This window comes from Pan paniscus, chromosome 1 (genome assembly GCF_029289425.2).
Source record: "Pan paniscus chromosome 1, NHGRI_mPanPan1-v2.0_pri, whole genome shotgun sequence".
In the NCBI taxonomy this organism is placed as follows: Eukaryota; Metazoa; Chordata; class Mammalia; order Primates; family Hominidae; genus Pan; species Pan paniscus.
The window spans coordinates 185,825,581-185,846,698 of record NC_073249.2 but is presented as its reverse complement, the minus strand read 5'-3'; the positions used below and the strand labels follow the sequence as shown (position 1 = coordinate 185,846,698).

Sequence of the window (21,118 nt, the reverse complement as noted above, 5' to 3'; positions counted from 1 at the left end):
TATAAACGTGGGAGTTGTTGGATACCCTATGAGTCCATATTTTCTCACAGATTTAAAAGGTGTTTTTCACATGATCATGGTACTCATGACAGGGGCATGAGTTGTTGCTCTTGGAGGCAGCAATATCTCTTAGATAGATCTTGGATACAGATACCTGGAGACCCAGAATTATAACTATTGAGTTTTAAAAACATATTGTGGCTGGCCCTAGATTTTGAAATTATAACTATTGAGTTTTATGCACATATTATGGCTCCATTAAGGGCTTGCTGGATGAAAATCTTTCTGAAGATTTTCCAATCACAGTCTGGTTGGAAGCGGGTGGTGGAAGCTTGAAGCTCTGTTTGCATAATGAGTGCGGTTTTTATGTTGATTGTATGTTTGAGGTGGTTCTCCCAGGGCTTATGGAAGTTTTTTTGTTTTGTTTTATTTTGTTTTTTTGAGACGGAGTCTCGCTGTCGCCCAGGCTGGAGTGCAGTGGCATGATCTCAGCTCACTGCAGGCTCCCCCCCGGGGTTCACGCCATTCTCCTGCCTCAGCCTCCTGCGTAGCTGGAACTAGAGGCGTCTGCCACCTCGCCCGGCTAATTTTTTGTATTTTTAGTAGAGACGGGGTTTCACCGTGTTAGCCAGGATGGTCTCTATCTCCTGACCTCGTGGTCCGCCCGCCTTGGCCTCCCAAAGTGCTGGGATTACAGGCGTGAGCCACCGCGCCCGGCCCGGCTTATGGAAGTTTTATGGAGGCTTTACCACCCCTTCTTGGGGCTACTGAAGCTGAAAAGGGGCAGTTCTTTCTTTTGATCTAGAAAGTGGCAAGTGCAGATCATCTCAATAGGATGTTTTAAATCTTGCAGCAAAGGAATAAAGAGACGGTTCTGGGCCGGGTGTAGTGGCTCATGCCTGTAATCCCAGCATTTTGGGAGGCCGAGGCGGGCGGATCACAAAGTCAGGAGATCGAGACCATCCTGGCCAACATGGTGAAACCCTGTGTCTACTAAAAATACAAAAAATCAGACGGGCATGGTGGTGCACACCTGTAGTCCCAGCTACTCAGGAGGCTGAGGTGGGGGAATCGCTTGAACCCACGAGGTGGAGATTGCAGTGAGCTGAGATCGCGCCATTGCACTCCAGCCTGGCTACAGAGTGAGACTCCGTCTCAAAAAAAAAAAAAAAAAAAAAAAAAGAGGCGGTTCTGGAGATCAGGTGAGGGGTACCTAATTAGCCAGAGAGGCTTGGAGGGGTTCCCACAGATGGGGTTGCTGAAACAAGTCTTGTTTGCCATGTGTTTTTGAACCCTAAAGTCAGAATATATGATTTAAAAAGTATTCGTTTCCTTATTCTTTCTTTTCTTTTCTTCTTTCTTTTCTCTCTCTCCTTCTTTCTTTCTTTTTTTTTTGTCTTGCTCTATCACCCAGGCTGGAGTGCAGTAGTGTGATCATGGCTCACTACAGCGCTCAAATGATCCCCCACCTCAGTCTCCCGAGTAGCTGGGACTACAGGCACTTGCCACCAGTCCTGGCTAATCTTTTTAAAAATGTTTTTGAAGAAATGAGGTCTCACTATGTTGTCCAGGCTGGTCTCAAACTCCTGGGCTCAAGCAATCCTCCTACTTAGGTCTCTCAAAGTGCTGGGATTACAGGCACTGTAAATGTGCCTAGCCCACTTATTTTCAGTAAGTCTCATAGGGGTACAATAACAAAATCACAGTTACATATGTACACATTTTATTAACAATAGCTACATTCCAAGAAATCAGAACTAGCTCACCAAATATGGGTTGTATGGTGATGTTAACTATGGTCTATTTTTCAACTAAGAATTCCTTCTTATGTTTGACAGCATATTTTAAAAAGTGGCTTTTGCTTTCTCTTTTTTTTTCAGACAGAGTTTTGCTCTTGTTGCCCAGGCTGGAGTGCAATGGTGCGATCTCGGCTCACTGCAACCTCTGCCTCCCGGGTTCAAGCGATTCTCCTGCCTCAGCTTCCTGAGTAGCTGGGATTACAGGCATGCGCCATCATGCCTGGCTAATTTTGTATTTTTAGTAGAGACGGGGTTTCTCCATGTTGGTCAGGCTGGTCTCAAACTCCTGACCTCAGGTGATCTGCCCACCTCAGTCTCCCAAAGTGTTGGGATTACAGGCATGTAATCCTGTACCCGCCTAGCCATTTCTTTCTTTTACTACATTTTTCCCTTAAATGTGCTATTGAGGTACTCGTGTATAATTATACTGTATGTTCATATATAATAGTAATATACACTATTATAGGCCCTATATGAAACAGATGTCTCTGTCAGATTATTCTGACATTTCATCATGTTCCCTATAAAGGACATCAATTAGTTCTGAGGAGAATATGAATTTTACCCCCAAGCTCATCTGCTTGTTGACAGCCTTTCAATTTAATCTGATGTTCAGAGTAGCTTCATTCCATGTATCTCTCAGAGTGTAGTATTTAATTCACTGCCCCTCAAATCTCCCCAGCACTCAGGTTGGAGAACAACAAAATCACATGCAGTGACACTGTCACCAGCCTTTATTGAAAGTCATTTTAGGCCGGGCATGTTGGCTCACGCCTGTAATCCCAGCTTTGGTAGGCTGAGGTTGGCAGATCACCTGAGGTCAGGAGCTCGAGACCAGCCTGGCCAACGTGGTGAAACCACGTCTCTACTAAAAATACAAAAAAATTAGCTGGTCATGGTGGTGGGTGCCTGCAATCCCAGCTACTCTGGAGGCTGAGGCAGGAGAATTGCTTGAACTTGGCCTGGGAGGTGGAGGTTACAGTGAGCCGGGGTCATACCATTGCACTCCAGCCTTGGTGACAAGAGTGAAACTACGTCTCCAAAAAAAAAAAAAAAAAAAAAGGAAGTCATTTTAAGGAACAGGCCTGTGACCTTTGCCTGTATGTCTGCTGTATAAATGCTATTGAGACTTTTCATCCTTACATTGTATATCCTATATCCTCTCCATGAAGACTCACAGGGGGAACTGATTTCTGAGCTCAGTAGCAGAAATAATGGTCCTTTTAATTAATTCAATAAACATTTACTGAGCATCTACTACATGCAGCCATATGAGAGCTGCTGGGGATATACTCGTAAATGAAATACAGACTGGTGGGGAAGACAGAAAACAACTACCCAATTACTCCACCAATTGTTAGAATTTTGATAAATGCTGCTAGGAAAATTAGTGAGGACTTGGAGCCGGTAAAGGGACCTGGGGTCAATGAAGGGTTATTTGAGGAAGTGATATTCCTCCTGAGCAATTGTTGTATAGTCACATTGATCCTCTTCACTTTGGCTCCTAGGAAGTTAAAAGTCAAATTTGTGACTCTCCTCTAGAAAGAGTTTGTGATCTAATTGAATTTCTGGACTCATTTATTTGTGTAACAAATGACTATTGTGTGCCACAAGCAGCTAGGCACTGGGCGTATCACAGAAAATCAGATAAACAGGTCCCCAACCTCACAGAGCTTGTAGACAAGTGGGAGATTTGGGCAAGGAAGTGGATTATTGAAATAAAATTTGTTCTTTTAAAAATGTATTGTGGGTACATAGTAGGTATATATATATTTATGGGGTACATGAGATACTTTGATAAAGGCATGCAATGTGTAACAGTTACATCATGGAGAATGGGGTATCCATCCCCTTAAGGATTTATCCTTTGGGGATAAATCCTTACAAGCAATCCAATATTATTATTATTTATTTATTTATTTATTTTTTTTGAGACGGAGTCTCGCTGTGTCACCCAGGCTGGAGTGCGGTGGCGCGATCTCGGCTCACTGCAAGCTCCATCTCCCAATTTGTGCATGGCCTCATACATCATAGAGTGGTTTTGACTTTATCCTGAAGGTAATGGAGTGTCATTAAAATAGAAAATTCCTATTTTTCCTCTCCTTTGCCTCATTTTTTGCTCACAGTTTGTAGACACACACACAAGTGACTTTAAATCCCTTCTTGAACAAAGTGGTTCACACCATTCTCCTGCCTCAGCCTCCCCAGTAGCTGGGACTACAGGTGCCCGCCACCACACCAGGCTAATTTTTTGTATTTTTAGTGGAGACAGGGTTTCATCATGTTAGCCAGGATGGTCTCAATCTCCTGACCTTGTGATCCGCCTGCCTCAGCCTCCCAAAGTGCTGGAATTACAGGCGTGAGCCACGGCGCCCAGCCCAATTATACACTTTTAGTTATTTAAAATGTACAACTAAATTATTACTGACTATAGTCACCCTGTTGTGCTATCAAATACTAAGTCTTTTTTTTTTTTCAGACAGGGTCTTACTCTGTCACCCAGGCTGGAGTGCTGTGACATGATCTCGGCTCACTGCAACCTCTGCCTCTGTGGCTCAAGTAATCCTCCCACCTCAGCCTCCCCAGTAGCTGGGACAACAGGCATGCACCACCAGGCTCAGCTAATTTTTTTGTACTTTTTGTAGAGATGGGGTTTTGCCATGTTGCCCGGGCTGGTCTGAACACCTGCACTCCATCAATCCACCCACCTCAGCCTCCCAAAGTACTGGGACTACAGGCGTGAGCCACTGCACCCAATCTACTAAGTCTTATTCATTCTTTCTAACTATATATTTTTTGTACCCATTAACCACCACCTTCCCCTCTGCCTCCCTTAAAATATAATTTGGTAAGTGCTATGCTCTGGGACGTCCCAGCAGCAATAAAAGAATGGGAGAGAAGTGCTAACCCCAAATGAGGGAGAGAGTCTGCCCAAAAAAATTACTTTGGGGAAGTGAAGACCAAGTTGAGATGTGATGTGATGTTAGCAAGAAAAAGGCAGGAAGCAGGGGGGTAGGTGAGAGCCAGCAGAGGTCTATGCAACGATTCATATGTGGAAAAGAATACATGGCATATTCAGAGAACTGAAAGAATCATTGTGCTGGAGCATGGGGTGGGTAATGTGGCTAGAGAGGTAAACTGAGGCCAATTTTTGCATGGCCTCATACATCATAGTGTGGTTTTGACTTTATCCTGAAGGTAATGGAGTGTCATTAAGATAGAAAATTCCTATTCTTCCTTTCCTTTGCCTCATTTTTTGCTCACATTTTGTAGACACACACACAAGTGGCTTTAAATCCTTTCTTGAACAAAGTGAGGACATAAACCAACAAATTCACTAAATAACATAATTACAGCTAGCTCAAGTGATGAAAATCCAACATCATACAGTCATATTAAAATAACATACAGCCAAAAAGAATATCTACATATGCACAGAGTGTGCTTGAAGGATAAACCAGAAACTGGTAATAGTGGTTGCTTCTGGGAGGAAACTTGGGTGGCTGGGGAACAGGTATGGAAGGAGAGCTTTTACTGTGTATTCCTTTTTAACACTCGAATTTTATGCCATTTACATATCTATTAGAAACTAAATAAAACATAAATAGCCCCAATCTGGGAAAAAAACAACAAATCTGTCACTAGTTGTAGGCTCCCTCCTGCCCCATTTCTCAACCAGATAATCCATTAGAATGCCAGACTAGAGTGACAGCATATTCATATAAAAGTAGAAAGTCACTCGAGGAAGTCCTGGAGAAGAAAAAATAAGCAAGACTTGATGATGGGCAGAATGAGGGACGGAAACAGAAAGACAATCCAAAGCAAACCTTCGCGTGTGCTCTCAGGAAGGTGTTTACATGTGTTCAGTCTTGGCTCCATCGTCTGTAATATAGTAATAATGACAGCATTTGCATTATAGGGTAGTAGTGGGAGTTACAGATGCTAGATGCTGGTTACTAAAAGGTCCACAAGACGTACTTGATAAGGAAAGTGACACACAGAAAGGCTAAGTAACCTCAAAGAGATTCCAATCTGGTATGGAGGAGACAGATAAGTGAACAGGCAATCTCAGCAGGCTGTGATAAACGCCTCAGAGGAAGCACTGGGTATGCCACGGGACGTGCGGGAGGCGCCCTGTCTTAGCCTGGGTTCCCTAGGAAGAAAGCCGGAGGTAGGTTCTTGAGTCAGCGAGTGACTGAGGAGTAACCTCAGGTGAAGACTGTGAGGGAGCGAGGGGAGCATGGGGCGGGGAAAAAGTGAGACAAAGATATGTGTTTAGCTCAGGAGTTGGCACATTTTGGCCTTCAGACCCAAGCTCTATTTCTGTAAAAGAGTATTATGTGAACACAGCTATAGTTCTACTGAAATAAGTCACATTCATTTAATCGATATATTATCTATGGCTACTTTTGCACTATGAAGGCAGAGTTGAGTGATTGCAAGAGACCATATGGCCCACAAAGCCTAAAATACAGACTGGTTCTTTTCAGGAAGTTTTTCTCAGCCTGATCCCACGGGGAGCTCTAGAGCACCAATGGGATCATAGAGTTGGCCCACATGTAGGCGAGGCGCCTGGCTCACCTCAGGACCTGGGCTTGGAAGAGAACTTGGGGTTCAGGACACATCCAGCCTGGGAACATCAATTTGGGAGTAGTCAGAATAAGGATTTTTTTTGGTTTGTTTTTTTTGTTTTTGTTTTTTTTTTTAGACGGAGTCTTGTTCTGTTGCCCAGGCTGGAGTGCAATGGCACAATCTCAGCTCATTACAACCTCCACCTCCAGGGTTCAAGTGATTCTCCTGCCTCAGCCTCCCGAGTAGCTGGGATTACAGGCCTGCGCCACCACGCCCAGCTAATTTTTGTATTTTTAGTAGATGGGGTTTCACCATGTTGGCCAGGCTGGTCTTGAACTCCTGATGTTGTGATCCGCCCACCTCGGCCTCCTAAAGTACTGAGATTACAGACGTGAGCCACTGCGTCTGGGCCAGATGGTTTTAATGACTAGATAATGACTTTAGAGAGAAGGGATCCTAGAACTGAGGCTTGGGGCAATGTTTATAGTTCAGGATAGAGGAAAAGGAAGAGGATCTAGGTAGGGAGATCTAGAAGGAGAAACCTGTGAAATAGGAAAAAATGAACAGCAAGTGGTTTCCTAGAAGCCACATAAAGGACACCCACCTTTTAAGGAGGAAATGATCAGCTGTGACAAATGCTCTTAGGGAAGTGGTCAGTTTGGGGGCAGCTCTGGGGCTGTATAGCTGCACCTAGGAGCCCAAAAGGAGACTGGGCCTATGGTGGGGGAGAGAAGCAGCCCAAATATGTAAATACATACACACGCCCACGTGCACACACACATATGCATTCATGCCATGCACATACAGCCACACTGTTGTCTTTTTTTTTTTTTTTTTGAGACGGAGTCTCGCTCGTCACCCAGGCTGAAGTGCAGTGGCGCAATCTTGGCTCACTGCAACCTCCGCCTCCCGGGTTCAAGTGATTCTCCTGCCTCAGCCTCCTGAGTAGCTGGGACTACAGGCGCCCGCCACCACGTCTGGCTAAGTTTTGTATTTTTAGTAGAGACGGGGTTTCACCATATTGGCGAACTGTCCTCGAACTCCTGACCTTGTGATCCACCCATCTCAGGCTCCTGAAGTGCTGGGATTACAGGCATGAGCCACTGCGCCCAGCCCACTGTTGTCTTTATTTGGGACTTACAGACATTAGAGATTGGAGTCTAGGCTGATGTACAAAGAAGAGGTCTGAGAACATGGAGGTTAATTTTTGACGAGATCAGTTTCAGTGAAATTATATGAGCAAAATATCCAGATTGGAATGAGTTCAAGAGAGGGAAGAAATTGAGACAGCAGAGACAGCAAAGTACAAACAACATTTTTTAGGAGTTGTGCTGAAAAGTGAAACAGAAATGGAGGGGGAGCTAGAGAATGGCATAGAGTCAGGAGAGGGGTTTTAAGATGGAACAAATTGCAGCATGTTTGCATCACGGTAGTGGAAAAGATCTACTAGACAGGGAAAGACTGATGACGCAGGAAGGGACATTCTACTAGACATTCTTGAGTTGATGAAAGGATATGGCACTTGCATACTAGACATTCTTTGAGTTGACAAATGGATATGGCACTTGGAGCAAAGAGGAGGTTGACCTCTGGGAGTGTGGGCAGTTTGTCCACAGTAACAGGAGACAACGCAGAGCTTGTGTGCAGATAAAAGTGGTTGGTGGATATGAAAAATCTCCTGATGGCTTCTATTTTCTCGTGAAATGGGAAGCAAGACCATCAGCTGAGGAGAATATTGGGGAGGAGATGGAAGAGCTTTGAGAAAGAAGACAATGTCAAGTGGTCATTCAGAGGAGTGGTTGGGTGAATGGCTCATTTTTCCATTTCCCATAGCATCTTCATTACCTCAGCAAGTATGTTCTCAGTATCTGTTATGTTCCAGGCACTTTGATAAACATCAAATGCTTCTTGAAAGAAGATGTGGCTGTAGAGTACCTTCAAAGACAACCCAAACTTTTTTTTTTTTTTAAGATAGAGTCTCACTCTGCCCAGGCTGGAGTGCAGTGGTGGGATCCTAGCTCCCATTGGCCTTGAATTCCTGGGTTCAAGCACTCCTCCAGCCTCAGGCTCTGGAGTAGCCAGGACTACAGTTGCGTGCCACCATGCTCAGCTAATTTTTGTATTTTTTGTAGAGATGGGGGTCTCACTATATTGCCTAGGCTGGTCTTGAACTCCTGGACTCAAGAAATCCTCCCACCCTGTGTCAGCCTCCCAAAGTGTCAGGATCACAAGTGTGAGCCACTATGCCTGGCATTCCAAACATTTTTTAGATTTGGAGCTGAATGCAGCATGGGCAGGTTGTCAGGGTTGAAGCACTGGTGATCCATATCTGGAAGGAGCCAGAAGCCTCTGAAAGAGGCCACTGCAGGAGCCTCCTGACCTGGTTTCTGGGAATCCATCTGCTTCAATGATTTTCCTAAAACACAAATCTGATCCCATCACATCTTTTTTTTTAAAACTCCTTCGGTGAAGATAGTTAAGAACTTGTGGCAGACTGCTTCTAGAGAACAAAACAGGAACACTGGGGTACAGAAATAAGAGATTTACTTTTCATGGATACCCTTGTGTAGTGTTTGGGGAAAAATTATAACCATGTACATATATTCACTATTCAAAGGAAGGTCAAAAGCCTTTCAAAAGTTTCTACAGCTTTCCACTATCCCCAGGAGAAAGAAAAGCCTTTACTTGGTCTATAATGCTCTTCACCGTATGGCCCTACCCAACTCTTCAACCTAATCTCATGTTAATCTCGCTTCCTGTGGCCCTTGTGGACTCGGCTAGACTGGCCTTCCAATTCAGCTGTGCCAGCCTCTTTGGGCTTGTACACAGGCTTTTCCTTCTGCCTCACTTTTAAAAAAAAAATTATTACTATTTTTATTTTATTTATTTATTTATTTATTTATTTATTCATTCTTTGAGATGGAGTCTCGCTCTGTCGCCCAGGCTGGAATGCAGTGGTGCCATCTTGGCTCACTGCAACCTCCACCTCCCAGGTTCAAGCTATTCTCCTGCCTCAGCCTCCTGAGTAGCTGGGACTACAGGCACCCACCACCACGCCCAGCTAATTTTTGTATTTTTAGTAGAGACGGGGTTTCACCATATTGGCGAGGCTGGTCTTGAACTCCCGACCTTGTAATCCGCCTGCCTCGGCCTCCCAAAATGTTGGGATTACAGGTGTGAGCCACTGCGCCCGGCCTACCATTATTATTTTTATAAGAAACGGGGTCTCGCTATGTTACCCAAGCTGGTCTCGAACTTTTGGGCTCAAGCATGTCTCACTTTATCCCCGCCTCTCCCTTTCCCATCTTTGCCAGTCTACTTAGGTCTCTGCTTCAAAGTTACTTTTTCAGGGCGGGCTTCCCGCCTGAATTCCCAATCCCCACCGGACTTGGTCAGTCCCCGCGCTGGGCACTCACTGCCCCGGCACCAGCATCTCTGCAGCAAGCACCCATAACAACCATAAAGTGTAATGAGCTGCTCAGTGTGCCTCCCTACATCGTTAGTCCAAGGAGAGGGTCCCTCGGTGCCCAGCACAGTGCGTGGCACAGTCGGTGCTCAGGGAGCGATAGCTAGATGAAACCGTACTTTTCGGGATCCTAGTCCATCCAAAGCAGCTGCCTTCGGGGCAGGTGTGGGGAGGAGGGAGGCCGACGAGGAGCCAACGCCGCGCGACTCCGCACTTCCGTCTTGGAGGCCGGGGTGGCGCTGCCGCCGTCCCTCGCCCGGAGGCAGAGATGCGCTGGCGCATCACCGCCAGGAGCCCACAGTGAAAGACCATCGGATGGAAGGCGACGCCCAGAACTCCAGGAGACCGCTGTGGGAGGACGCGAGGCCAGGTGACGAATAGGCCAGGCGTGAGTTCCCAAACAGCCTCCTCCCTTCAAGAGAGGAAGCCTGGGCCACAGGCTGGGACGGAAGCAGAGGGGCAGACACGCCACCACCCGCCTGGCCTCGAACCGCCGGCGGCACAGTTCAGCGGAGGCGGCCAAGCGGTCCTGTCCCGCGCCTGCGCCCTCCAGGCCCCGCCCCGCTCCGCGCCCTCCAGGCCCGGTCCGCCCTCCAACCTCTGCGTGCGCACAGCCTAGAGCCCGCCTCCGTGAAAGACTGCCGGGCGCATGCGGTCGGGGTTGTTCACTGGCTGTCCGGGGCTCCGCGCGCGTCGCCGGCCCAGCTCTGTCGCTGACGGGAGGATCTGAAGCCGGCCGCAGGTAGGCTGACTCCAGGGATCCCGGGGGGGATCTGTTCTCCCGCGCAGGAGTCAGCGGCGCGAGCTGAGCCCGGCGCCGAATAGCCCCGCCGCCGGGGTGACGGACGTCGCTCCTACCAATCAGGGGCGAGGTGACTCGGCGTCCTGCCCAATGGGCTGTGTGCCTAACGGGAGTGGGGCGGGCGCCCCGGCCGGCGAGCTGCCGGCTCCCGCGCGCGGGCCTCGTGGCCGGGCGGCGCTGGGGAGAGGGGCCAAGCGGGGCGCGGGGCGGCTTCAGAGGCTGCGGGGCCTGCGCTGCCGCGCTGGGCCGCGCCGAATCAGCTCGGCCGGGCTCGTCGGACGGAGAAGGCCGTAGGGGCGTGGAGCGGCGCCCCCCCCCCCACCCTCCGCCCTTGCTCTTCGTCTGCGAGGAAGCCCAGCAGTCGCCCATCCATTCAAGCGGTGCGGGCCTCGGGCCTCCGGCCTCGGCGCGGGCTCAGCCGCGCGGGGCTGGGCGGGGCGGCTCCGCGCCGTAGGACGAGGGGGCCTGCGAGCTCGCCGGCCCTGGGCCCCGCGGCTGGCCTTTGGGCCCCACGGCTTCCTCCCTTCCCGGCGGCCGGGGGTCGGGGCGCTGGCGGTGTATAGAGCTCACCACGTTTGCGTGGCGCCCTTCCGTCCACGCTCGTTACAGTTTCGAATCCTCAGCGGCCCTGTGACGCGGGCGGCGCAGAGATTCTCACCCCCATTCCCCGAGGTGAGAACCCGCGTTGCAGGCAGCTCAAGTGACATGACTGAGGTCTGCATACTAGTGATGGGGGCTGGCACTTCATCTCATAACATTGAAAGAAAAAGCATTTCCCCCCTCAGTCTTTGTTGAATTTCTCTGATGCGTCTTGATTTACGTTACTTCTGTGCCGGAAAACCTTCTTGCGCCTTCCGTCACCTTCAGGATTAAGTTCAGATTGGGCATGCCAGTTTGCACATGATCTGGCCCTTGCCTACCTTTCCAGTTTATCTTCCACTGTATATCCCTCCTTCCCCGCCTTCCCCCTCACGGCCTTACCTCTGTTCTCTGTAGCTGCCCTGCACCTGCCTGTTCACCCTGTTCCCTTTCCTGTGCTCTGAGTCGTGCAGTCAGTCCTTCAAGGCCCATTGCAAGTCATATCTACAAAACAGGAGCCGCCTGGATCCGCCCACTACCCCCAGGACTTGTCTCACCTTCCTCTGATGGCCATGGTACTGAAAGCGTCTGCTCTCATCGTCCCCCTTTATAGTCTAAACATGTTTTCTGTCTGCTTCCACCATCACTGAATTACTCATTTATTTGTTAATGTTTCATCTCTCCAACTGGACTGCCAGAAAGTTGAGATATGGGCCCAAATCTGATTAATGTTTGCAGTCCCCAAGCACAGTAGCTGTCATGTAAGTCAGTAGCCCATAAGGATGAATGAATGAGCCTCCCGCCTGATCTTTGTGTACATTGGCATATGTATTGCCAGGCACTGAGACTGCAAGAATCTAAAGAGAGAAACTAAAGAACGTAAAGAGAGATGTTAAACTCTTAGAGTAAAATTGGGACAAATCAAATGTAATTGGATGAGATGAATCTTTTGTAGAAGTAACTCACTCTGTGGTAGAGGAATTTCTAGGATCATCCAAAACTTAGGGAGACCAGGGTATAGTCTCAGTAAGGGATATGTCTGGTTAGAACATATCTAAAATGTACCTAAGTCTGATTTTCATGTGTCAATAAGGAACTGTAAAGTGAGAGACTTAGGGTCAGATAAGCTTGGAGACACCGCATACTGTATAGCAGTGATCACAGTGCGAGTTTACTTGCTCAACACTCCCAGGATTCTTGCGTTAAATGACTTGGTTTAATCAGCATTTCTCTGATTTATATCCATAACACCCTTTTTGAGAATCCCATGTGCATTTTGTTGAAACCAGGGAGCATGCTTTTGGAAATGCTGCAGCAGAGGATGCAAAGAGCCTTTGGAGCGGGGAAGACTTCTGAGCATTCTTCCTTCCCTGCCAAGTGTGTTCTTTCTTGCTCTGGGGAGGGGGTGGGGCGGGGGAATGCTTCAAGCACAACTCCCTAGTTTTCTTGTTCCTTAGTTTATTTTTTATCATAATTTGGCTTCACATGGAACGTTCCTGAGGAGGAAAATGTCCTGACCATGCCAAAGTAAGCATTTTCTGCTACTTTCTAATTGTGTTTTTCATTTTGGTCACATTTGGGTTTGCTGACCAAATGGACGATTCTGGACCTCTGAAGCTGGGGACCAGTGATAAATCCTCCGTGGTGAGCCTGTCACGGTCTCCTCACCTCTTGTCGATGCTGTTTTCACCTGCATCTTGACTCTGCTGCCCTTACATCTTCTTTTATTTTTCCTTTCCCTGCCACCGTGGCACTGCTTTTTGGATTTAATCTCATCTCCCCTCTCTTTGAGTCCTCTGCCCGTCATGTGCTTCAGACTGGTTTCTTATCTGATGTCCCTCTCCCCCAGTATTTACAGTCTCTCTTCATTGCATGCCTGGGAGAGATTTCTGACAAGGAGCAAGTTATTGTTAAATTATAGAAGAGAACTACTTTTTTTTTTTTTTGAGGTAGTCTTATTCTGTCGCGCACGCTGGAGTGCAGTGGCATGATCCCAGCTCACTGCAACCTCTGTCTCCTGGGTTCAAGCGATTCTCCTGCCTCTGTCTCCTGAGTAACTGGGACTACAGGCGTGCGCCATCACAGCCGGCTAATTTTTGTATTTTTAGTAGAGATGTGGTTTCCCCATATTGGCCAGGCTGGTCTCGAACTCCTGACCTCAAGTGATCCTCCTGGCTCTGCCTCCCAAAGTGCTGGGATTACAGGCATGAGCCACCATGCCCAGCCAGAGAACTACTTTTAATTAAAGGAATTTTGGTTTAGCTGCAACCACTTTTAAATGTTGATGTTCTTTCCTTTTAGTCGATCTTTTGTAACCTAGAGGAGCTGTGTTTTCTTGATGATATGTTGTAGTTTAGCCAAAGACATTATTTATTTCCTGGAGAACTGGAGTACTTATCCAAGTTTGAATTTTTTTCCCATGTAGGGAAAATAATGAGGCACCTGCCTGGTATCCCAGTGTCTGGCAGTGATGTCAGCAAACATTTGGGGTGTAGTGTTCTATCAGCCAGCTTAGAGCTGGTTTTATTAGGTTGACTCTGAAGGTTATTAGTTGTCAAAGCTTTAAACAAAAGCTGCGTTATTAGAGTAGCAGTTGTTTTTCTACACATATTTGACTAAAGCCATTCAGTGATCCAAGAAATGTTTGTTATGATCCTATTTAAACCTGACGAGAACCTTCTGAAGTCCTGTGACAGAGAAACTGAGGCTTCAAGAGGGTTCATAGCTAATAATTGGCAGAGCCAGTGTTTGAACCCAGATGAGTTTGGTTTATTGAGATATATTTATATCATCTGTAATTTTTCCTTCTTCCAGGTCAAAGAGTAAAATGAAGTACATTCTGGTTACTGGTGGTGTTATATCAGGAATTGGAAAAGGAATCATTGCCAGCAGTGTGGGCACAATACTCAAGTCATGTGGTTTACATGTAACTTCAATCAAAATTGACCCCTACATTAACATTGATGCAGGAACATTCTCTCCTTATGAGCATGGTAAGCGCAGTGGATTTCTTCATAATAATTGCATGTGGCAGAACATGTCAGCACTTGGGAATTATGTGCACGGTTTGCATAACTTTTATTTTCTGCCTTCTAACAGGTCCCTTAATACAGCAGAATGATACTTTTCTTACCTAGAAAGGAAGAAGCAGAATTCTTTTTTTTTTTTTTTCTTTGAGACAGGATCCCACTCTGTCCCTCAGGCTGGGGTGTAGTGGTGTGATCATGGCTCGCTGCAGCTTCCACCTCCTTGGCTCAAGCAATCCTCTCACCTCAGCCTCCTGAGTAGCTGGGACTACAGGTGTAAATCACCATGCCTGGCTAATTTCTAAATTTTTTGTAAAGGTGGGGTTCCACTGTGTTGTCCAGGCTGGTCTTGGGTCCTCCCGCCTGTAATCCCAAAGTGCTGGGTTTTATAGGTGTGAGCCACCATGCCCGACTGCCTTTTACTTCTTTGTTGTTATTGAGAACCTGTCAATGGTGTGACATGCGACTGTGGCTGTTACTTCAAAGATTAATTGCTTAAAACTGGGAGAGATGTTAAAACATACCTCTTAAGTTTTAAAATTCTGCATTCATACTCCTACTCGCTAGCGTTGAGGTGAAAATCTGCAAGCATTAAGTGTCACTAGTGCAGAAATCCTCATGTAAGAAATGGCATCAGGAAAAGATCCATATACCTGAGTGATATTTAATACAGAATTCTTGAGCGGAGGATGAGTTATCTCTCTGAGGGAGAAAATGAGACTTTTTTTCCTTTCCTGTGTTTGAGCTTGTCTCCTATTGTGATGGTAGGAATGAATCATTCTGGGCAAAATTTCTAGAGTGAAGTTTCATGGAATGAATGTGCAACAAAAGAATGGGGTAAATATGTGCAGTTTCACAAAGTTGTTTAGAACAAAAGCAGAGCTCGGAAGCTGATTTTTATAATCAGCACAAGCTTAATATGCTTATATCCAGGTTTTGAATCAAATATTTTTATCATACTTTAAACCATATTATGCTCAATTAGGAGACGTTTCTGAAGGTTCTTTTTCCCTAGGCAGCAGATGCTGTATACTACTGTAAAGTCCTGTATGCACAGCCCACTGGGCTGTCATTTCTTCCCATCCCATGCTATTTTATAACTCTTCTTAAGAATGAGTTTGTTGACAGGCTAGAAGTATGAGGTTACCTTTTAGAGAATAGCTGGTAATTTTTCTTTTTGTGTGTCATATTTAGTCTTCTAGAAGTGAATTTCTGTGCTTCCTGTTACGTAATTGCACACCTTGTTAATGAGTGTTTTATTTCAGGATTGCAGTTGTGCCATGGTATAGGTATTTTTCACTTAACATAAATGGTTTCTCTGTTCGCTGCAGGTGAGGTTTTTGTGCTGGATGATGGTGGGGAAGTAGACCTTGACCTGGGTAACTATGAGCGGTTCCTTGACATCCGCCTCACCAAGGACAATAATCTGACCACTGGAAAGATATACCAGTATGTCATTAACAAGGAACGGAAAGGAGATTACTTGGGGAAAACTGTCCAAGGTAATACTGGATTTACCTTTAAAGCTTAAAAGTCTTAACCAGTTTAATTTCTTCTCCCTCCCACCTCTACACAGTTGTGTAATTCCCTTTTGAGTACAAAAGTTTACATTGTATGTGATTTCAGCATGAAACTCTCAAGGTATTGTTACTGAAATATGCCTTCAGTTGAAAAATCAGAATTATATTGTTGTTTGCTAAAAAAAATAATTTGAAGAACTACTTCTTCGTTGAAGCTTGTCAGTTCTGCCAAGGCAGCATGATACGAGTCCAGAGAGCTGTTGTTTTTACACAGTAATGAGTGTGAAAGTGGTAAAGGCAACTCGATTAGGGCATTAAGCCAGATGGCATGTATGTGTGCATCTGGGACTTACTATGTATAGAAGTGAGAAGGAAATGAACATCTATTGTGTATACTGGTTTCCAGGCCGTTCATCAGTGCCATATGGCCTAGGAGGAGCCTGAGAAGTGGGTTTCTGGGTCCTCCCAAGCTTTCACTGGCACAGCTTCGCTTACATCTATTTGCTGTTTTGGGGTTTTGTACAAACATTCATTTAAGGAAAATGTTTTGCTGCTTTAAAAAGGTGGGGATGGAAAACGACTGATCTAGTATAATGGCAGTGGCCCAAATTTGGAGAGGTTGCTGAAAAGTGGCTTTAATCTGAGTTATGAGAGCAGATCTGCTTTTGGCTTTAGACTTTACTGGCCTGAAAGCTGAGGGTCACACTGACAGCTGGCTCTGGTCTGGGGCTGCCCTGGCAAGATTCTGGGCTAATTGGGTCATGTTTGGATCTTAGCTTCCCCTCTCACCAGCTTTGTGAACATGGGCAAATTAACCTCTTCAAAATGTGGATTCCTTTTCTGTAAAATGGAGACAATAACAACACCTACCTCTCTGGGTTGTTAGGAAGATTAAAGAAACTAAAAGTCAGTGAAGTGTTTCCCTGACTTCCTGACACATAGAAAGGAATCAGTTAGGAATTAGAATGGTTTTGATCATACAGTTTGCTGTTTATTTATTCATCATCCATCAAATTTGCATTGAATGCTCACTGCAATCAGACCCTCACTGGTGCTGGTGATGCATGTGATGAGCAAGACCAGAGAGGTCATTGCCCACATGGAGGTTACCTGTGGGGGAGGCAAACAACAAACATGAAACAAAACGAGACGTCTGTCAGAAGCTGTGAAGAAACCAAGTGGAGTGAGGACAGAGTGACTGGGGAAAGCCACTTTGGGCAGGTGGTCGGGGAGTCTCCCAAGAGAGGCCATTTGAGCTGAGAGGCCAATCACAGCGAGAGTGGAATGAGAAGTGCGGAGGCGCAGGGCTACGAAGGCTTGGTTGGTCCAGGAATGGAGGGGAGGCCGGCATAGCTAAGGCAGAGTGACTGAGGGAGATGGTCAGAGAGCGGGGGTGGTAGCCACAGCCAGGTTCTACCCAGTCGCTGGGCCGCAGCAAGAAGCTAGGAGTGTACTCGGAGGAGTGGGAAGCCACCGAAAAGTTGAAGTGTGGGAGTGATGAATTCTGACTTGAATTTTAAAAGATCACTTTGACGCCATGTGTGGAGTAGATAATGAATATTCTTCTGCGTGAGGCAAATGAATGTCCTTGTGCATGAGGCATTGCTGTAACTGGCGTAACCTGGAGTTAAACAGTAATCTTCACCTTTTAGGAACTTGCAGTCTGTGCCCAACAACTATGATTTTTGAAGTGTTGAGCAATTGCTGGCATTCTTTGAGCATTGACATGGCAGGCACTTTACCGAGCATTTTACAGGTGCTGTCTCACAAAATTTCCACAGCTTAACAGGTGGGGAAAACAAGCTTAAAATGGTTCTATAATTGGCCCAAAGATCCACAGCTAACGAGTCATGGGACTAAGGTTTGAATCCAGACATTCTGACCCCGGGTGCTGTGCTTCTAACCACTCTGCTGTGCTGTGCTGGCTCACTGCAGTGGATTGTCTACCCTTTGGTAAACTGGAAACATGGAACAGGGTCCCAGAAGTCTCTTGTTCCTGGAAGTGCACTGAAGTGTAATGTGCCTACCTTCAGCTGTGAGCAATAGGGTTGGCTATACTGGTGTGTGGCCAAAAGGGTAGACTCTGCACAGGGGCACGTGCGCCTGTGTGGCTCAGGACACTGCTGTCAGCCTTGCTCTGTTGCAGGGCTTCCAGCAACAACTTAGACATCTGGCTGCAGGAAGTGTGAGCTCAGAGTTTTGTTGAGGCCAGTTAAAGGGGGCCTCAAAAGTATTTTTATGACCCTGTTGCTACTCTCTCCAGGCAGAGTGCTGCAGTTTGTTTTCACAGTAAGTGCATTTGTCTCAATCAATGTAGATGGACAAGCATAAGTCCCCTGTTTGTTTTCTCTTTCCCAGTTGTCCCTCATATCACAGATGCAATCCAGGAGTGGGTGATGAGACAGGCGTTAATACCTGTAGATGAAGATGGCCTGGAACCTCAAGTGTGTGTTATTGAGGTTTGTATGATTCCTGCACATGTGAACAAGTGTACTCATCTCCTTAGTCAGCCATCAATAACTGATAAGACAGTTCCCAGTGGAGCCCTTAGCCTTCCTATCTCTGGTGCAGTATGTTGCAATGTGGCAGGTAAGGGCACAGTAACAGTCATGTGGAATGGCCACGCAAGGGAAAACCGTAGTTTGCCCAGTGTTCCTTTTTTGTAGCATTTATGGATTCACTTAGTACTGATTGTCCCCATGAGTAGTGTGACACATTTTCATCTGTCTCTTGAGCAAGTCAGCAGATCTTTTGCTTTCGTCTGGCAAGAGCATTCGTCTCCGAATGAGCTTCATTTGGTTTCAGTATCTGTACTCCCGCTGTGCTGATCCTAGCTGTTGGATCTCAGTGTTCCTCAGATAACAGGAGACTCAAAAGTTCCAGCAGTTTGTTTATAACTAATACTTTTTTTTTGAGACAGGGTCTCACTCTGTCACCCAGGCTGGAGTCCAGTGCAGCAGTCATGGCTCACTGCAACCTTGACCTCCTGGGCTCAAGCAGTTCTCCTACCTTAGCCTCCCAAGTAGCTGGGACTACAGTGCGCACCACCATGCCCGGCTAGTTTTTGTACTTTTTTGGGAGAGGGAGGGTTTCGTCATTTTGCCCAGGATGGTCTCTAACTCCTGAACTCAAGCCATCTGCCTGCCTTGGCCTCCCAAAGTGTTAGGATTACAGATGTGAGCCACCGTGCCCAGCCAACTGATGCTTTTTCAGTACAAAAATTATTTATGGTTAACTAAGGAGATAAGATTTAGGTTTTTTTTTTTTTTTTTTTACTTTGTCACTGTGATAGAGATAACTCCTGGCACCTCTCTCGTCTGACCTTTTTCTTGAAATGATGTGGAAAGTTCCATAATAACCTTTGGGAATGATGAGCCTGTCCAAAAGAATAACCTTTTAGTACAAAGAGTTGTCTAATTCCTGTTAACTAACATTATACAGGGTTAGAGAGTCCGTGTTACATAATTACTGATACTGAATCAGGAAGACAGAACAGTTGTTAGAAAACTAAACTGCCAGAGAAGGGTTCAGTGCCTAACCTCTGAAACAACTTTGTTCTTCTAGCTTGGTGGAACTGTGGGGGACATAGAAAGCATGCCCTTTATTGAGGCCTTCCGTCAGTTCCAATTCAAGGTCAAAAGAGAGAACTTTTGTAACATCCACGTCAGTCTAGTTCCCCAGGTAAGTAAGACATTGAAAGTTTTACTTTGGGGGAGATGGAGAGGAGGGAGGAAAGGTAAACCGGAATGATTTTCACTCATTGTCTAGTAGTTTTCACTTGAGGTGCAGGAAGCAGAGAATAAAGAACTTTGTAAGTTTAAATTTGTTACAATCATACTTTTTTGAAAAGATCAAATAGAAAACATTTGAAAAATCAGGGCAGTTGCATTTGCAGATGTAGATTGGCCGTGTGCATTTGTCTTTACTATATGGTGGAACTAGAGTAAAGAGGCTGTTTTTAAAGACAAATCTTGTGGAGAGGAGTCAATAGTAACAAAAGTTGGGAAGCCGGAAAGCAGATGGATGCATAGAACCAACTAAGCTGACCTTGAATGCCAGATCTTAAGCCTGCAGCAGTGAAAGCAGAGAAGCAGCCCTGTTTGCCCTGCAGAACCCCAAAAGCTCAGGAGTGGGATGAGGGTGGGCCTCGTGTAACTACTGCTTCAGAAGACTCAGACCCTGACATCTTTTTCCTACAGTGCACAGTTGGGTGTTAGCCTCCTCCCACCTTGGCAGAAGACTGGAGGCTTGTTCTCTGGAGAGGGTTCCTGGATGAGCAGACAGTAGGGACAGTTGAGGGCAGTAACACTGGACTACAAATATGGGGTTATGTGTAATGTTATGCTGTTGACAGTCCTTGCCTTCTTCCACCATTTGGTTCCCAGAATCATCATGTTTAGGCTTGGCCATTCCACGTAGGAGGTTGTAAGATTGTCTTCTGGGGTATGGATAGCCCAGGATAAAAGACACTGGCTCTGGGGGCTCCCCATGAAATAAGCCAGCCAGATTTTCACCATGACAAGCCTACATACTCACACATAACTTATAGGTAGCATTTAAGCAGGCCTCCATACACCTGGAGAAAGCATCTGATAGGTAAGAGACCAAACAACAGAAAGAAAGAAACTTATAGGGAACTGAGGCGCTACAAGCAGAGGAAACTTTAAAAAAACACCAAAAAACCAAAAATGACCTGTCATTACTATTCTTAGAAAATTAGAAGGAGATAAGCTATATCCATTAGGTAAGAACTGGATGCTGTAAGAAAGAAACATTGAGAGAACAGAAAAGAATCCTTGGAAATTAAAAGTTAGATAGCAGAAATGAAAAAGTTAAGAGAAAGTAAGTTGAGGAAATACCCAAGGAAGTACAGCAAAAAGACCAAGAGATAGAAAATAGGAGAGAAAAGGTAAAAAAATTAGAGGACTGGCTCAGAAGTTCTAATGTCCAAATAATAGGAGTTCCAAAAAATAAGAACAGAGAAATGGAGGTATAATCTGAACCCCAGGGGTCAGCAAATGATGGCCTATGGGCCACATGAACCTACCCCCCCTGTTTTTGGAAATCAAGTTTATGGAAATACAGCTGTGTCTGCTTGTTTATGTGCTGTCTGTGGCTGCTTTTGCTCTAGAACAGTAGAGTTGAATACTTGTGGCAGAGACTGTGTGGCCCACAAAACCTAAAATACTTACTATCAGGGCCTTTACAGAAAAAATTTTCTGACCCCTTATCTGAACAATTCAAAGAAATTTCTAGACATCAGTTTCTGGGTTGAAAGGGCCCCCTTGGTGCCTATCATATTGGATGACAGATGACCTACACCAAGGCATATTATTGTGAAGGTTCAGACTAAT

The 21,118-nt window shown here is 46.0% G+C and overlaps 1 protein-coding gene across 2 annotated transcripts in view; it reads left to right on the top strand.

Annotated features, from left to right (window-relative positions):
* The first annotated feature begins 10,447 nt into the window (after nt 1-10,447).
* The window catches only part of CTPS1 (CTP synthase 1), a 32,839-nt gene continuing 22,168 nt past the window's right edge, over nt 10,448-21,118 (top strand). The window contains exons 1-5 of one of the 2 annotated variants that reach the window (XM_034962504.3): nt 10,448-10,579; nt 14,033-14,211; nt 15,576-15,746; nt 18,123-18,223; nt 19,329-19,445. In XM_034962504.3, the coding sequence (XP_034818395.1) occupies nt 14,046-14,211; nt 15,576-15,746; nt 18,123-18,223; nt 19,329-19,445 (555 nt within the window). In that variant the 5' untranslated portion in view covers nt 10,448-10,579; nt 14,033-14,045. Of the gene's footprint in view, nt 10,580-10,810; nt 11,312-14,032; nt 14,212-15,575; nt 15,747-18,122; nt 18,224-19,328; nt 19,446-21,118 lie in introns of those variants that run through there. The other variant, XM_008968419.6, reaches the window with a different exon arrangement.